The sequence below is a fragment of the Microplitis mediator genome, chromosome 11 (genome assembly GCF_029852145.1).
Source record: "Microplitis mediator isolate UGA2020A chromosome 11, iyMicMedi2.1, whole genome shotgun sequence".
NCBI lineage: Eukaryota > Metazoa > Arthropoda > Insecta > Hymenoptera > Braconidae > Microplitis > Microplitis mediator.
Window position 1 is genome coordinate 11734553 of NC_079979.1, and position 13049 is coordinate 11747601.

General features: G+C 29.8%; 1 protein-coding gene across 2 annotated transcripts in view; it reads left to right on the forward strand.

Moving 5' to 3' along the window:
* The first annotated feature begins 1201 nt into the window (after window positions 1-1201).
* Window positions 1202-13049, forward strand: part of LOC130677183 (eukaryotic translation initiation factor 2 subunit 3, Y-linked-like) — a 28524-nt gene continuing 16676 nt past the window's right edge. Inside the window, exons 1-4 of one of the 2 annotated variants that reach the window (XM_057483829.1) lie at window positions 1202-1589; window positions 1821-1884; window positions 4267-4377; window positions 5142-7422. In XM_057483829.1, the coding sequence (XP_057339812.1) occupies window positions 1530-1589; window positions 1821-1884; window positions 4267-4377; window positions 5142-7039 (2133 nt within the window). In that variant the 5' untranslated portion in view covers window positions 1202-1529 and the 3' untranslated portion in view covers window positions 7040-7422. Of the gene's footprint in view, window positions 1590-1820; window positions 1885-4266; window positions 4378-5141; window positions 7423-13049 lie in introns of those variants that run through there. The other variant, XM_057483830.1, reaches the window with a different exon arrangement.

The following is a 13049-nucleotide window of genomic DNA, read 5'->3' on the forward strand; positions in this document are numbered from 1 at the left end:
TTTTAACGTTTAAAACGTTCAACGAACGTTTGAGATTTCGACTCGGAAACGTCCCAATCAGTCGAATTGTGAAAAAGTTATAGCTATTTAAAATAAAAAAAGCCATTTTTTCAAAAATTTATAACTTTTTTTTTGGTTGGGTGAAAAAATTTGAAAAAATTATGAGAAACGTTTTTAATGGGGTAGAAAAAGAGGAAAAATTTACAGCCAAATTTAAAGGCGTCGGATTCAAAAGTGGTCGATTTGGTGTCAAATGCCCATATATAAAATTGCTGTTCAATTATTAAACGATTTACCCATTATAAGATACTTGTAAAAATCCGGATTTAGTAATAAAAATGAAATCAATGTGAAAATAATGTTTGTATTTTTGAATACTTTTTTTACTATTCGTTATGAAAATTTAAAATTTCCAAATAAGGGAAATCATTGGTTTTGGTCCGATCTTAAGTGTGTGTGTGTGTGTGTGTTTGTGTAAACTAATTTTTGTCGTACAATATCTTTAGAACGAATCAACCGATTTGAACGTGCTTCGCGGCAATCGAAAGGGCTCATCAAGACTTAAATCTCAAAAGATTTTGAATTCGATCAGTCTAGTAGTTTACGAGTTATACGGAAAATGAAAATCAAAAAAAAATTTATTCTTAGGTTTTTGTTGCATTACCTTATAAATTTCTCTACCAATTTGTTTCTAAGTTAGATCAAGTCTAAGTCTCAACAAACACTTTCGATTACCGCAAAAATCTCTCTGAACTCGAAAACGGCCGGAAGTTTTAGGGTTGGCCCACAGAGTCAACCGTTTTTCAGATTTTTAATGTTAATGTGTTTTAAATAAGTCGCGCTAATTTTAACAACACTAGCGTAGTCAAGTCAAGTGGTAAAGATTTCTTTTCTTACCGTTGTGGACACGTCTTGCTCTTTGCCACGAGTGCCACGGATTCTACTTCTACCACCTCTACATCATATACCATTTGGCGCCATTTAAGATTTCAGAGATGGCGTTAAAATCTACTAAACTTCCGCATCAAAAAACAACGGCAAAATATATATTATCGTTCCGAAAAGAGAGTTCCATTCGTTTTTTACCCCTTCTATGATTATTAAGGAAATGCGCATGCGCCAACGAGTGTAAAACTCGGAAAGCCGACGATAACCGAATGAGACTGCCTTCTTGAAACTGCTATAGCATCCGTTTTCATATGCATCATTCCCTATCTCTTATAACATCTGTCTCTCTCTGCTAGCGTTCTTGGTCTTAAAGCAAGCTGGAAATCGGAATAGTCTGTGAAAATCGTATATACGGTATCAGCATTATGAACGCAGCGAAATATTGCATCAGATTATTAAATTAATAACTATTAGTTTGACCATAAAATAGTTTAAATTGTGTTCAGTGCTAAAATTAATTAATAATAACATTTTTTTTTATCCATGAAAAAAGCTTATTTCTCACTAGAGTAACGCGTTCTTTTCATTTTTATATATACTATAGATATATATCTTGAATATTAAAAAAGAATCATAAAATAATGGGTGGTGATGAAGGTGTAGCAGTACAACACAAAACGCAGCAGAATTTAGCTACGTTGGTAATGTTTTTTTTTTCAATTATTAATTCATTCTCCTACTTAATAATTATTTAAATCATCCAAGGAACTTTCAATTTCTGTTTCTCAATTGTTTTTTGTTTTTCATACTTTTTAACCTTAAAAATTTCAGATTATAACATTTATATTACTATCTAAAATTTATTGGCAAACTCTTTTTTTATTTTAATAGATTATTGTTGTACTTGCTTATAATTAAAATTTATATTTCAGGATACGAGTAAGCTAACAGCTTTGTCAGCTGAAGTCATCAGTCGTCAGGCAACGATTAATATTGGTAATAAAAATTATAATAATTTTTATATGTATATTTATATTTATAAGTGATCCAAACTTTCCACGATAATTAACTTAATTTTTAATTGATGTACAAAAAGCGTTATGTGGCTTGTCGACAACTTATTATTTGTCTGGTGATAGTTTTAAAAATGTCTTGAAATTTTTTTAATTACTACCTATATCATTTTTATCATTAAAATATGATGGGTACTAATCAGATTTGAAATAAATATCTAAAGAGATAATGTATCGTCATTACATGTATTTCTATTAGATTTTTATTTTCTCTAGATCGATTTTCATGAATTTTTATGAAATATTAAGTTTTCATTTAGCATAAAAAATGGGATTTAAATTTTATTGATTAAAATGTTAAATGTACATCAAGATCGAAACGTTTTTCGCGAAACGAAATGAAAAGTAAAAAGTTTACTAGATCTAGATCTCTGAAATGTTTCGCATCGGTACTAGGATATCAGCTAAAATTGCAGGCCACCTCCAATCTTCGGAATTACACCTTAAGTCACTCTTAAACAGTCAAATTACGTGCATTTTTTTTCATTATCGTTGCGCGAAAACCGTTTCGATCTTCAGGTACATAATATTAACTGATAAAGTAATATACGAAAATACAAACTGTTAGTGTTCCGCTTAGAGCAGACAGAATATTCTTTTGTAATTATGAAAAAATTTAATTTTTGTTACTTATAGTCTAAAAAGAAAAAAACTTATAATCCATAATATAGATTAATATAATAATAGGGGTTTTAAATATTTATGAGAGTTATATATTCGGTAGAGCGAATAAAAGTGTTAAAAAATTATTAAAAGCAATGTAGTCATCTCAACCCATTTTTAAAAGTTTGTTTTATTGAAATATTTTGAACCTTTATATATATTATTGGTTTATGATAACTCATGTAACATGTGCATTCTTTGTCGGAAGGAATTTTTTAGTTATTGATTTTTAATTTTTCACAATGGAAAAAATTATTAAACGTTTTTTTAAATAAATTTAAGGAAGTGTACCTATTAATCCGGTAACAAAGGCAAACTAGAAAAATATTTTTATTTTTAATTGCAAAACGAATGGTGTTCTTAACTTCCAATATCGTTTAATTATTATAATCGTAGCTCTTATTAGCGACAAACTACACGGAGCAATTGTTCTTGTTGGAAATGCTATATTGTCATCGTTAAGCTGGATTATGTTGGCCACCTAACGAAAATTCGATTAAACATGTATTAAAAATGACTATGGCTATATGGTCATTTTTGTAATTTGTCTTAATTTCCGTTAAGTGACTAACATGGTCCGACTTTACTATGGTATCATAACATTTCGATTAAGAATAATTTCCCAGTGTAGTAGAGATAAAAATAAGACCATATTTATTTAATTTGATTAAATAATTCATTTTTAACTTACCACGAAAAATCCATCAGGAAAATTGGGCTTTTAGAAAATACGTTGATAGTTTTAAATACGATGCCCATTTTCACTGATTCACTAGATTTCAAAACAATATGACCTTCTTTGAAAGTAGAGATTTTAGAAAAATTCATTTTGTGACCAATTTCAAAAGAATTCTCGAAAAATAAAATTTTATAAAAAGTTTTTTTTTTTTTAATTTGTCTGTTAAAAATATTTCCTGAGCCAGTTGTCGTTATTTTAAAATAATAAACCTTCGTTTATTAGATTAATAATTTTAACGCCATATTAATTATTAACAAAGTTTCACTACTGTAGTTTTGTCATTTATTACAACACTAATTATATCCCCATTAAAATATATAAAATCGCTATCTACTATAATTATGACATCAGTATGAACACCTTTAAACGATAATTGATGTTTCTTACGTTGTTTAATTGAACAAAACACATTTTTCATAAAAATGAACTATAAAATAAAGTAAATTACAACTATCACTTTGATAGTCAACGAAAGTGATCACTTAATTTGCAAACTACCTCCCGTGTGTCTTGAGCTTTTGCTTATTATATCACACTTACTTATGTACTATTTTCCAAATTAACTTCTTTAATTTTAATATTTAATGCTCTTCTCTAACGTGTTTGCTTACTATAAATAATACTTGAAAAGTATGTAAATATACCTCTCTAAAATGATAATTGGTTATTCATAATATATACAGTACATGAACCATACAAAAATATACCTTAAAATAACAATAAATATCATTAAAATCTTTTACATGAGCATTATATTCGAATAACAATAAAATTTCAATTCGTGTAATGAAAACCGCATTTATTTATGTAATCGGAAAATTCGTTTATAAAATTTCATTATGTAATTATATCTACTAGATCTAAATAATCAAATAATAATTTTATTTTTATGTAAAATCCCAGGCACAATCGGTCATGTAGCTCACGGAAAATCGACAATTGTCAAAGCAATATCTGGCGTTCAAACTGTACGTTTCAAGAATGAACTTGAACGTAATATCACTATCAAACTCGGTAAGTCATTTTTTTTTCATTTTAATCCATTAATTGAATCATCAATTATTCATTTAAAATAAATATAATAAACCTGAAGATCAGAACGTTTTTCGCGCAATGAAAATGAAAAAAAAAAAATTATGTAAATTGGCTACTTAAGGGGTAGTTCCAGAGGTTGGGGGTGGCCTAAGATTTTCGGCTGACAAAACAGCATCTAAATGCAAAATATTTCAGAAATTCAGTCATCCAATAGATTATTTACTTTCCAATTTTTTTTTTCCATTGCGCAAAAAACGTTCCGATCTTTAGGTACATTAAATATAAAAGAAAGGAAAAAAGATGAACTTAAAATATCAATTGAACCATTATTATTGTTACTTAATCGTTCATAGTTTGTTTTAACACTATCACAAATTGCAGTAATTTCCAATAAGTAATTAATTATAATTATTTCTTATAAAATTTTTTAATATTTATAATACCCCTCGTAAAATTATTTGTAAGCTTTTGAAACTTATGTTTAAAAGCGTTAAAAAATATTTCTACGAAGATTTTGAAGAGGATTCAAATGATTTCCATCAAAGTGCTAAAAATTATAATTACCAATAAACAATATAAAAATATATATGCATAAATATATAAATCGAAATAAAACTGGCAGCCGGTGTGTGCAGGGATAACTTAAAACAAAGACAAAAAATACAAAAAAAAAAAAACTTGAAAAGAAAAAAAACTATGAAACAAAAAAGAATGACGCCAATTTTCAATGTTTGGCATTGCAGAAGCACGTGCAGCTGAGACAACTGGCGAATTGGCAGATGTACCTGGACAAGATGATACAAGTGATATGCCGCCATTATCTTCCAAACGTACACGATCAAGTTCAAGATCAAGTATAACTCCACCACCACCGGCGCCAAAACGTTCCCATCTTGATGTAACGACTCCAGCTACCACCGATCCAAACAAAATAAACAATCAGTTACTTATAATTGATCCATTAACACCAGCACCGACTCCATCTCCATCACCAACAATGTCCGAAACAATTGAGCCCATCATTCAAAATATCCAACTTAAACAATGTTGCGTTTTTCTAGAAGACATAAGCAAACTTGCATGCAAAAAATTGATTACAGCAAACTCTGTGAAAGAAGGTTTAAAATCAAAAAAAAAATCTGGTAAAAACAAAAGAAAAACTGCAAAGAAAACAAATATTTATGAAGTTGAAAAAATTTTAGATAAAAAAATAAAAGACAACGAAGTTATTTATTATATAAAATGGAAAAATTGGTCATCGGATCATAATACATGGGAACCAGTAACCAATTTAACTGATTGTTCTGCTTTAATTGAAGCTTATGAAAAAAATCAAATCGATTTACTCAACAAATTTCGTGAACTAGAGAATTTTTATCCTACAACTGCGGATGTCGAAAACTACATGAAACAATTGATTAAGCGTAGTCGTACAGTAAACAATCTTAATTTCAATAACGATGAATTAATTAGCAATTGCAAATTATATTTAAAAATTAATAATTATATGAGTAATGAGGATGGTGATGTAAACAATTTACCTAACAACGTTGCGAAAAATGCAGGTAATATTGAAGAAGTCACGAAAAATAAGATGAACAATGGAAATATTGTTAAAGAAGTAACAAATATAATGGATATTAAAAAAATAACTGAAAAAATAAAAACTGGAATTTTAAATATGATGTACTGTACAGCGCGTCGTGAACAATTGGATTCGCTTAAAGATTGGAAACGTGAAATAAATAGTTTAACAAATGGTAAACCGATCATTGAAATTGAAAATAATGTTGATTTAGAATCAGCACCGACGGATTTTTTTTATATAGAAGACTATTTACCTGGAGCTGGTGTTACTATACCAGATGAACCACCAATCGGATGTGAATGTGTATCATGTAATGCTAATAGTGCGTGTTGTTTTCAACAAAATGACAGTTTATTTCCTTACACAAGTTCATGTCGTGTACGTGTACCAACTGGTACACCAATTTACGAATGCAACAAACGTTGTCGTTGTAGCGAAAAATGTCCAAATCGAGTTGTTCAACGTGGCTCACATCTAAATCTATGTATATTTCGTACAAATGGCCGTGGGTGGGGTGTTAAAACAACGAAACACATTAAAAAAGGTACATTCATAACGCAATATGTGGGCGAAGTTATAACAAATGAGGAAGCTGAAAAACGTGGGAAAGAGTATGATGCAGCTGGGCGTACTTATTTATTTGATCTGGATTACAATGAATCTGAACACTGCCCTTACACTGTTGACGCGGCAATTTATGGAAACATATCACATTTTATTAATCACTCATGTGATCCAAATGCCGCTGTCTATGGAGTATGGATTGATTGTCTTGATCCTAACTTGCCTAAATTAGCATTGTTTGCTACACGTGATATTTTTATTAATGAAGAAATTACCTTTGACTATATGCGTGAAGCAAGCAGTAGAGTTATTGATAATTTCAAAGATGGAAATAATTCAGGTATTGGCGGAGGTAGTTGTAGCGGTGATTCATTATGGAGACAACGTTTAGAATTACCATCATTGTATAATAATGACGACGATGATAAAATTAAAAATCGTACTCGATGTCAATGTGGTGCTAAATGTTGTAGACAATATCTTTTTTAACGTGAAAAAAACAACTTTTTTTTATTCTTTCTTTTAATTTTCTTAAAAAATTCATACTGTGTAATGCGCGCAAATGTTTTGATGAAATAATAAATAATTTTTTACACTGTTAAATTATTACTCAATAATGCCATTAAGTGTTGATGCTAATGCTCGAATATCTTGATAGGTTTGTTTAACTTTTGTGTCTGCAATTAATTAAATGAACAAAAATAAAAAGTTTAAAAGAATTTATAACTATTACGTTTAACATTTCGTTAAAGAATTGGAGAGTGATTGAAATTAGAAAAAGAAAAAAATGAATTCAATTTGATTGTTTAACATGAATTAGCATAATTTGTTCTACTTAGTAACTGTTAAGATGAAAATATGATGAGGATTATTATCATTATTATTATTATTATTATTATTATTATTCTCATTATTATTATTATTATTATTATTATTATTATTATTATTATCATTATCATTATTACTATTACTATTATTATAAATTTCAAAAATAATAAAAAACAATAAAAAATTTAGTCGTTACCCCTGTTTCTTAAATAGATTTTACTGAAATCCGACTATCGTATTTCTTCTTATGGTGTAACTTGCATAAAATTATGTTATAATATATTTTTTGCAACACCTGCTTTGAAAGTTTAATTTTCAAGCGCTGTGAGTCATCGGAAACCTCAAATATATTCAGCCTGACTTATAACACACTTGTGCTATAACTGCTATAACTGTACAGTTTTAACTTATTAAAGTTACTATCTTAACGTATTAATAAGATGTCATAACCAGTGACTTTATTTAATTTTGCTCTCTGTATCTAATGACGTGATTGTATTTTTAGTGACAGAAATGCCACCACACGTTGCGACAACACATGACATTTTATCATGATACAGAAGTTATTAGACAATTGACAATTTTTTGATTTTTAACTTCCCGCTAAGAAAATTATAAATTTTCAAAAATTAGGGGAGTTATTGTTTTTACCCTGATTTTCGAAAATCAAGTTTTCATCAGATGTCGACGTTTTGAGGTCCTAGGAAGCTCTAGAACTTTATAAAAGGCGTCGATCGCCGCCTTGACCATTTCAATCGGTCAAATTGTTCGAGAGATATCGTTAAAGAAAGAAATGGTAAAAAACGATTTCCTTCGATTATCTTTGAAGTGACTCATCCGATCAATTCTAAAATCTGATCAGCTCTAGAACTTTATAAAACGCGTCGATCACCGCCTTAACCACCTCAAAAAACGGTTTCTTTCGAAAACAATGGCACTAAAAAGTATTTTCGAGCTCGAAAATGTAGTCACGACAATGTTTTCGAGTTCAAGGAGCTCGAAAACAACGGGAAGTTTTGGGGCGGGCCCGCAGGGTCAACCGATAGACAGATTTTTTTTTTTTAAGATTTCAAGCCTAAAATATTTCGTTATCATACTATTTTAGGTAGATTTTTTGAAAATCTAACTATTGTATTTGTCCTCATGGTCGATTTTTTAAGGAATTTTATCATAAACTATCATAATTGGATCAGTAGGGTTCAAAAATACCACTCTTTCCATCCATTCGAAAGCTATCGAAACTGGAAGTCAAATCTATAATAAATCTCCAGATCTTTTTACTTTTCCAGCAAAACTATCAGACTTATCAAAAAATGTCGTAGGATCTTTTTTAAAGACAATTTTATTCCCTACAAATTATTCTTAGTGAAGTTTTTTGAAATTCCGCATTTTTTTCTAGTTATTTTCATTTTAATGCCAAGCTCGTAAAATTAATAGTCTTCGAATCTATTCTGAGAACTTAACATTAAAATGAAAATAACTAGAAAATTGTCTTTAAAAAAGATTCTATGACATTTTTTGATAAGTCTGATAGTTTTGCTGGAAAAGTAAAAAGATCTAGAAATTTATTATAGATTTGACTTTCAGCTCCATTAGCTTTCGAATGGATGGATTTATCAAAAAATGATAAGAGACCTTTTTTATAGGGCGTTAAATTCTCTACAATAATATGCTATGGACTTCTTTATATGAGATGCGAATGCCGAACAAGAAAAATAAAAAAATGAAAATAATTGTTTCCAAGGTTATTTAAATGGGAAATGGAAAATTAGAAATAGGCACCTCTAAATATTAATATTAAGAGCTCTCTCGCTTTTAACAGGATTCTTTTCTTACCTTTCCTCGAGTTTTCAGCCTGTTTTTTTGTTGAAAAAAAAGTCGCCTCAAAATCGCACACCCTAGTATGTCGATATATATATATTAAGGTGATTCGTTTTGAACGACTATTTTTTTTTTCACTCCCACTTAAAAATAGTGTTATAGACATTGAAAAAAAAAATTCCCTGCAAGTTTCAGCCCTTACTTTTAATTTGCCATTACTGGGGCTCGAACCCGCATCCTTCTGGATATCAGTTGAAACCTGGTTCCACTCTGCCAAGACCACGGACTCTACTTTTAATTTAAAGTACTTTATATTTGATTTTGAAGTTTTCCCATTTAAAATACATAGGAAAGTTGGGATTTTTTTTTTAATTCTCAATAACTCAGCCGCATTTCAAGTTATCGGGTCGCCGTTTGCGGCATTTTGTAGGTAATTTAATACTCTTCAAAAGTCTCATTAATGATTTTACTCGGACTCTAATTGTTTTTTCTGTATTGGTTCTGAAAATAATTTTTTTAATAATAATTTGGGTTTTTAGTTAATATTAACTAAATAACGAAATTTACAGAAAAAGTGCAGGTAACGATTTTTTAGGAAATTTTATTCGCTACAAAAAAGGTCCTCTTAGTTAAGTGGCTTAAGTTCTCCGTTCACGTGATATAGGAATTTTAGTAATTTTGTAAATAAAATATTGGTCAAAAATTTTTCCGAAGTTCATCAATTTGACCCCTTCTGATTTTAATGACTGGAATAAATTACTGAAAGGAAAATTATTTACTGATTTAAAATTGAAATGAAATAGCATTTGTTGGAATTTTTTGACAAATATTTTATCTACAAAATTACTAAAATCCCTATATCATGTGAACGAAGAACTTGAGCCACTTAACTAAGAGGACCTTTTTTGTAGCGAATAAAATTTCCTAAAAAATCGTTACCTGCATTTTTTCTGTAAATTTCGTTATTTAGTTAATATCAACTAAAAACCCAAATTATTATTAAAAAAATTATTTTCAGAACCAATACAGAAAAAACAATTAGAGTCCGAGTAAAATCATTAATGAGACTTTTGAAGAGTATTAAATTACCTACAAAATGCCGCAAACGGCGACCCGATAACTTGAAATGCGGCTGAGTTATTGAGAATTAAAAAAAAAATCCCAACTTTCCTATGTATTTTAAATGGGAAAACTTCAAAATCAAATATAAAGTACTTTAAATTAAAAGTAAGGGCTGAAACTTGCAGGGAATTTTTTTTTTCAATGTCTATAACACTATTTTTAAGTGGGAGTGAAAAAAAAAATAGTCGTTCAAAACGAATCACCCTAATATATATATATATATATATATATATATATATATATATATATATATATATATATATATATATTAGGGTGGGCCGAAAATCCGCTTTTTTTGAATTATTATTATTAATACCAAAAATATTTTTCTTTGTACAAAAAAAAATTTTATCGGAAAACAAAAAAAATTTTAGGTCGATATCTTAAGCTCGCCAAATTCCGCTAAAGTTAGAAGTTGTTTAAAATTTTTTTTCCAACTTATTTTGATCGGAAATTTAATTCTCTACAAAAAAGGTCCTACAATAAAATTACGTTAAGTTGATAGTTACTGAGATATTTGCAATTTTGTTCTAAAAAATATAATTTTTCAAAATATTATCACTTTTTCAGGGTAAAATATGAATTTTATCAAATAAATTTCATAGAAAATCAAATTTCTTACAAAATTGGCCTTGTGGTAAAAACTTGAAATTTATAGTTATTCAGAAACTGGCAGTTTTATGTTTAGATAGTCACATTTCTCGGTATTTAGGGGCTTTCACCAAAAATCGCTATTATCTTTGTAACTATCAACTTTGAATAAATTTTTATTGTCTGTTTTGTAGAAAATTGAATTTCCTATTAATTTTTTATCATAAAATTTATTTTTCACCCTGAAAAAGTAATAATATCTTGAAAAATTCCTTCCCAGAGAGGAAAGTAACACGGGCCCAAGCTTGGCCCAGACTTGGCCCAACTTTGTAGAACCTTGGGCCAGGCTTGCAAGCCAGTCTTGGCCCAGCTTTGGTAGAAGCCTGGAATGATAATCTCGGGCCAAGCCTGGTTGCCAGACCTGGCCCATGCTTGGTTACCAGACCTGGCCCATGCTTGATTGCCAGACCTGGCCCAGGCTTCCAGGAAACGAATAAATTTAATTAAAAAAAATTTATTATTATTAACCTCGTAGAATTCATGATCATTAACGTTTTAATTATTTAAGGGAGGTAAATGATGTGAAAAAAATTCGGTGGAAATTCTGCTGGACTCTGGGCGCGAACTGCCGTCCTTCTGATTACTGGGTCCAAACGGTAGCTACTGGACGAACCTACTAACGTTGAACTGGTACATTTATATGATCTACTTGTATAAACCATGGGTATATCCAAACTTGGGTAATCCTACCTTGGCCCAAGCCCGGGTAATCATTGTAACGGCCAAGGCTAGGTTACCCAGTCCTGGCCCAAGTCTGGCTTGCCATTGGATGGCCAAGGCTAGGTTACCCAGTCTTGGCCTAAGTCTGGGTTGCCATTGGACGGCCAAGGCTAGGTTTCCCAGTCTTGGCCCAAGCCCGGGTAATCATTGTAACGGCCAAGGCTAGGTTACCCAGTCTTGGCCCAAGTCTGGCTTGCCATTGGACGGCCAAGGCTAGGTTACCCAGTCCTGGCCCAAGCCTGGGCCAATATAGGTGTGCCAAAGCTAGGTTCCCCAGTGCTGGGCCAAGTAGGGGCCCGTTGTTCAACTCTGGCAGCTCCTGTATGGGTTTTTTTAAAGCAAAATTGCAATTATCTCAGTAACTATCAACTTAACGTAATTTTATTGTAGGACCTTTTTTTGTAGAGAATTAAATTTCCGATCAAAATAAGTTGGAAAAAAAATTTTAAACAACTTGTAACTTTAGCGGGATTTGGCGAGTCTAAGATATCGACCTAAAATTTTTTTTGTTTTCCGAAAAAATTTTTTTTTGTACAAAGAAAAATATTTTTGGTATTGATAATAAAATTTTAATAAAAGCGGATTTTCGGCCCACCCTAATATATATATATATATATATATATATATATATATATATATATATATATATATATATATATATATATATATATATAACCAATTTTGTCTTCACGATTACACCTACAATTCTTATCGGATCCTAATGAAATTTTCTACATTTATTCTATAGGCGATTATCTTCATCAAATTCGCAGATGGGCTAAATCGGTCTATTTGTTTAAAAATTATGGCTGTTCGAAGTTTTTACGATTTTTTCTTCCAATAATTTGATATCTTTGAAAGTTTGGTCATCATCAAGAAAATTAGAAAATATGATTTTGATTCTGGATAACTTATGGATTTCCCATTATAATCTAATTTCGTCAGTTCTATTTCGTTGTGAACAAAATAATCTGTAAACTTTACAACTATTTTATATTTTCAAAGTCTATATATATAAATGTGTGAACGTGGCGGTGCGAGTCAACCATGTCTCACCGATGTCATATGCCTGTTTAACTTCTCTCGTATTCAAATTTATTATAATAATAAATGAATATATAAATTTTAACTGTTATTTAACTATTTGTTTAATAATCTATCATTATTCTTTACCAATTCCATGAGAAATCTTTGAGCTTAATATTTAAATTTTCATTTAGAAGTTTCTAAGTATTTGCTTGCGCCGTTTTTGATAATTTTAATGAATTCATAAATCCCGAATTTTTTATGAATTGTGTAAGTTTTCATCAATACATATTTTATTACGTGTGTATATTTTCGTTTCTAACCATGTTTA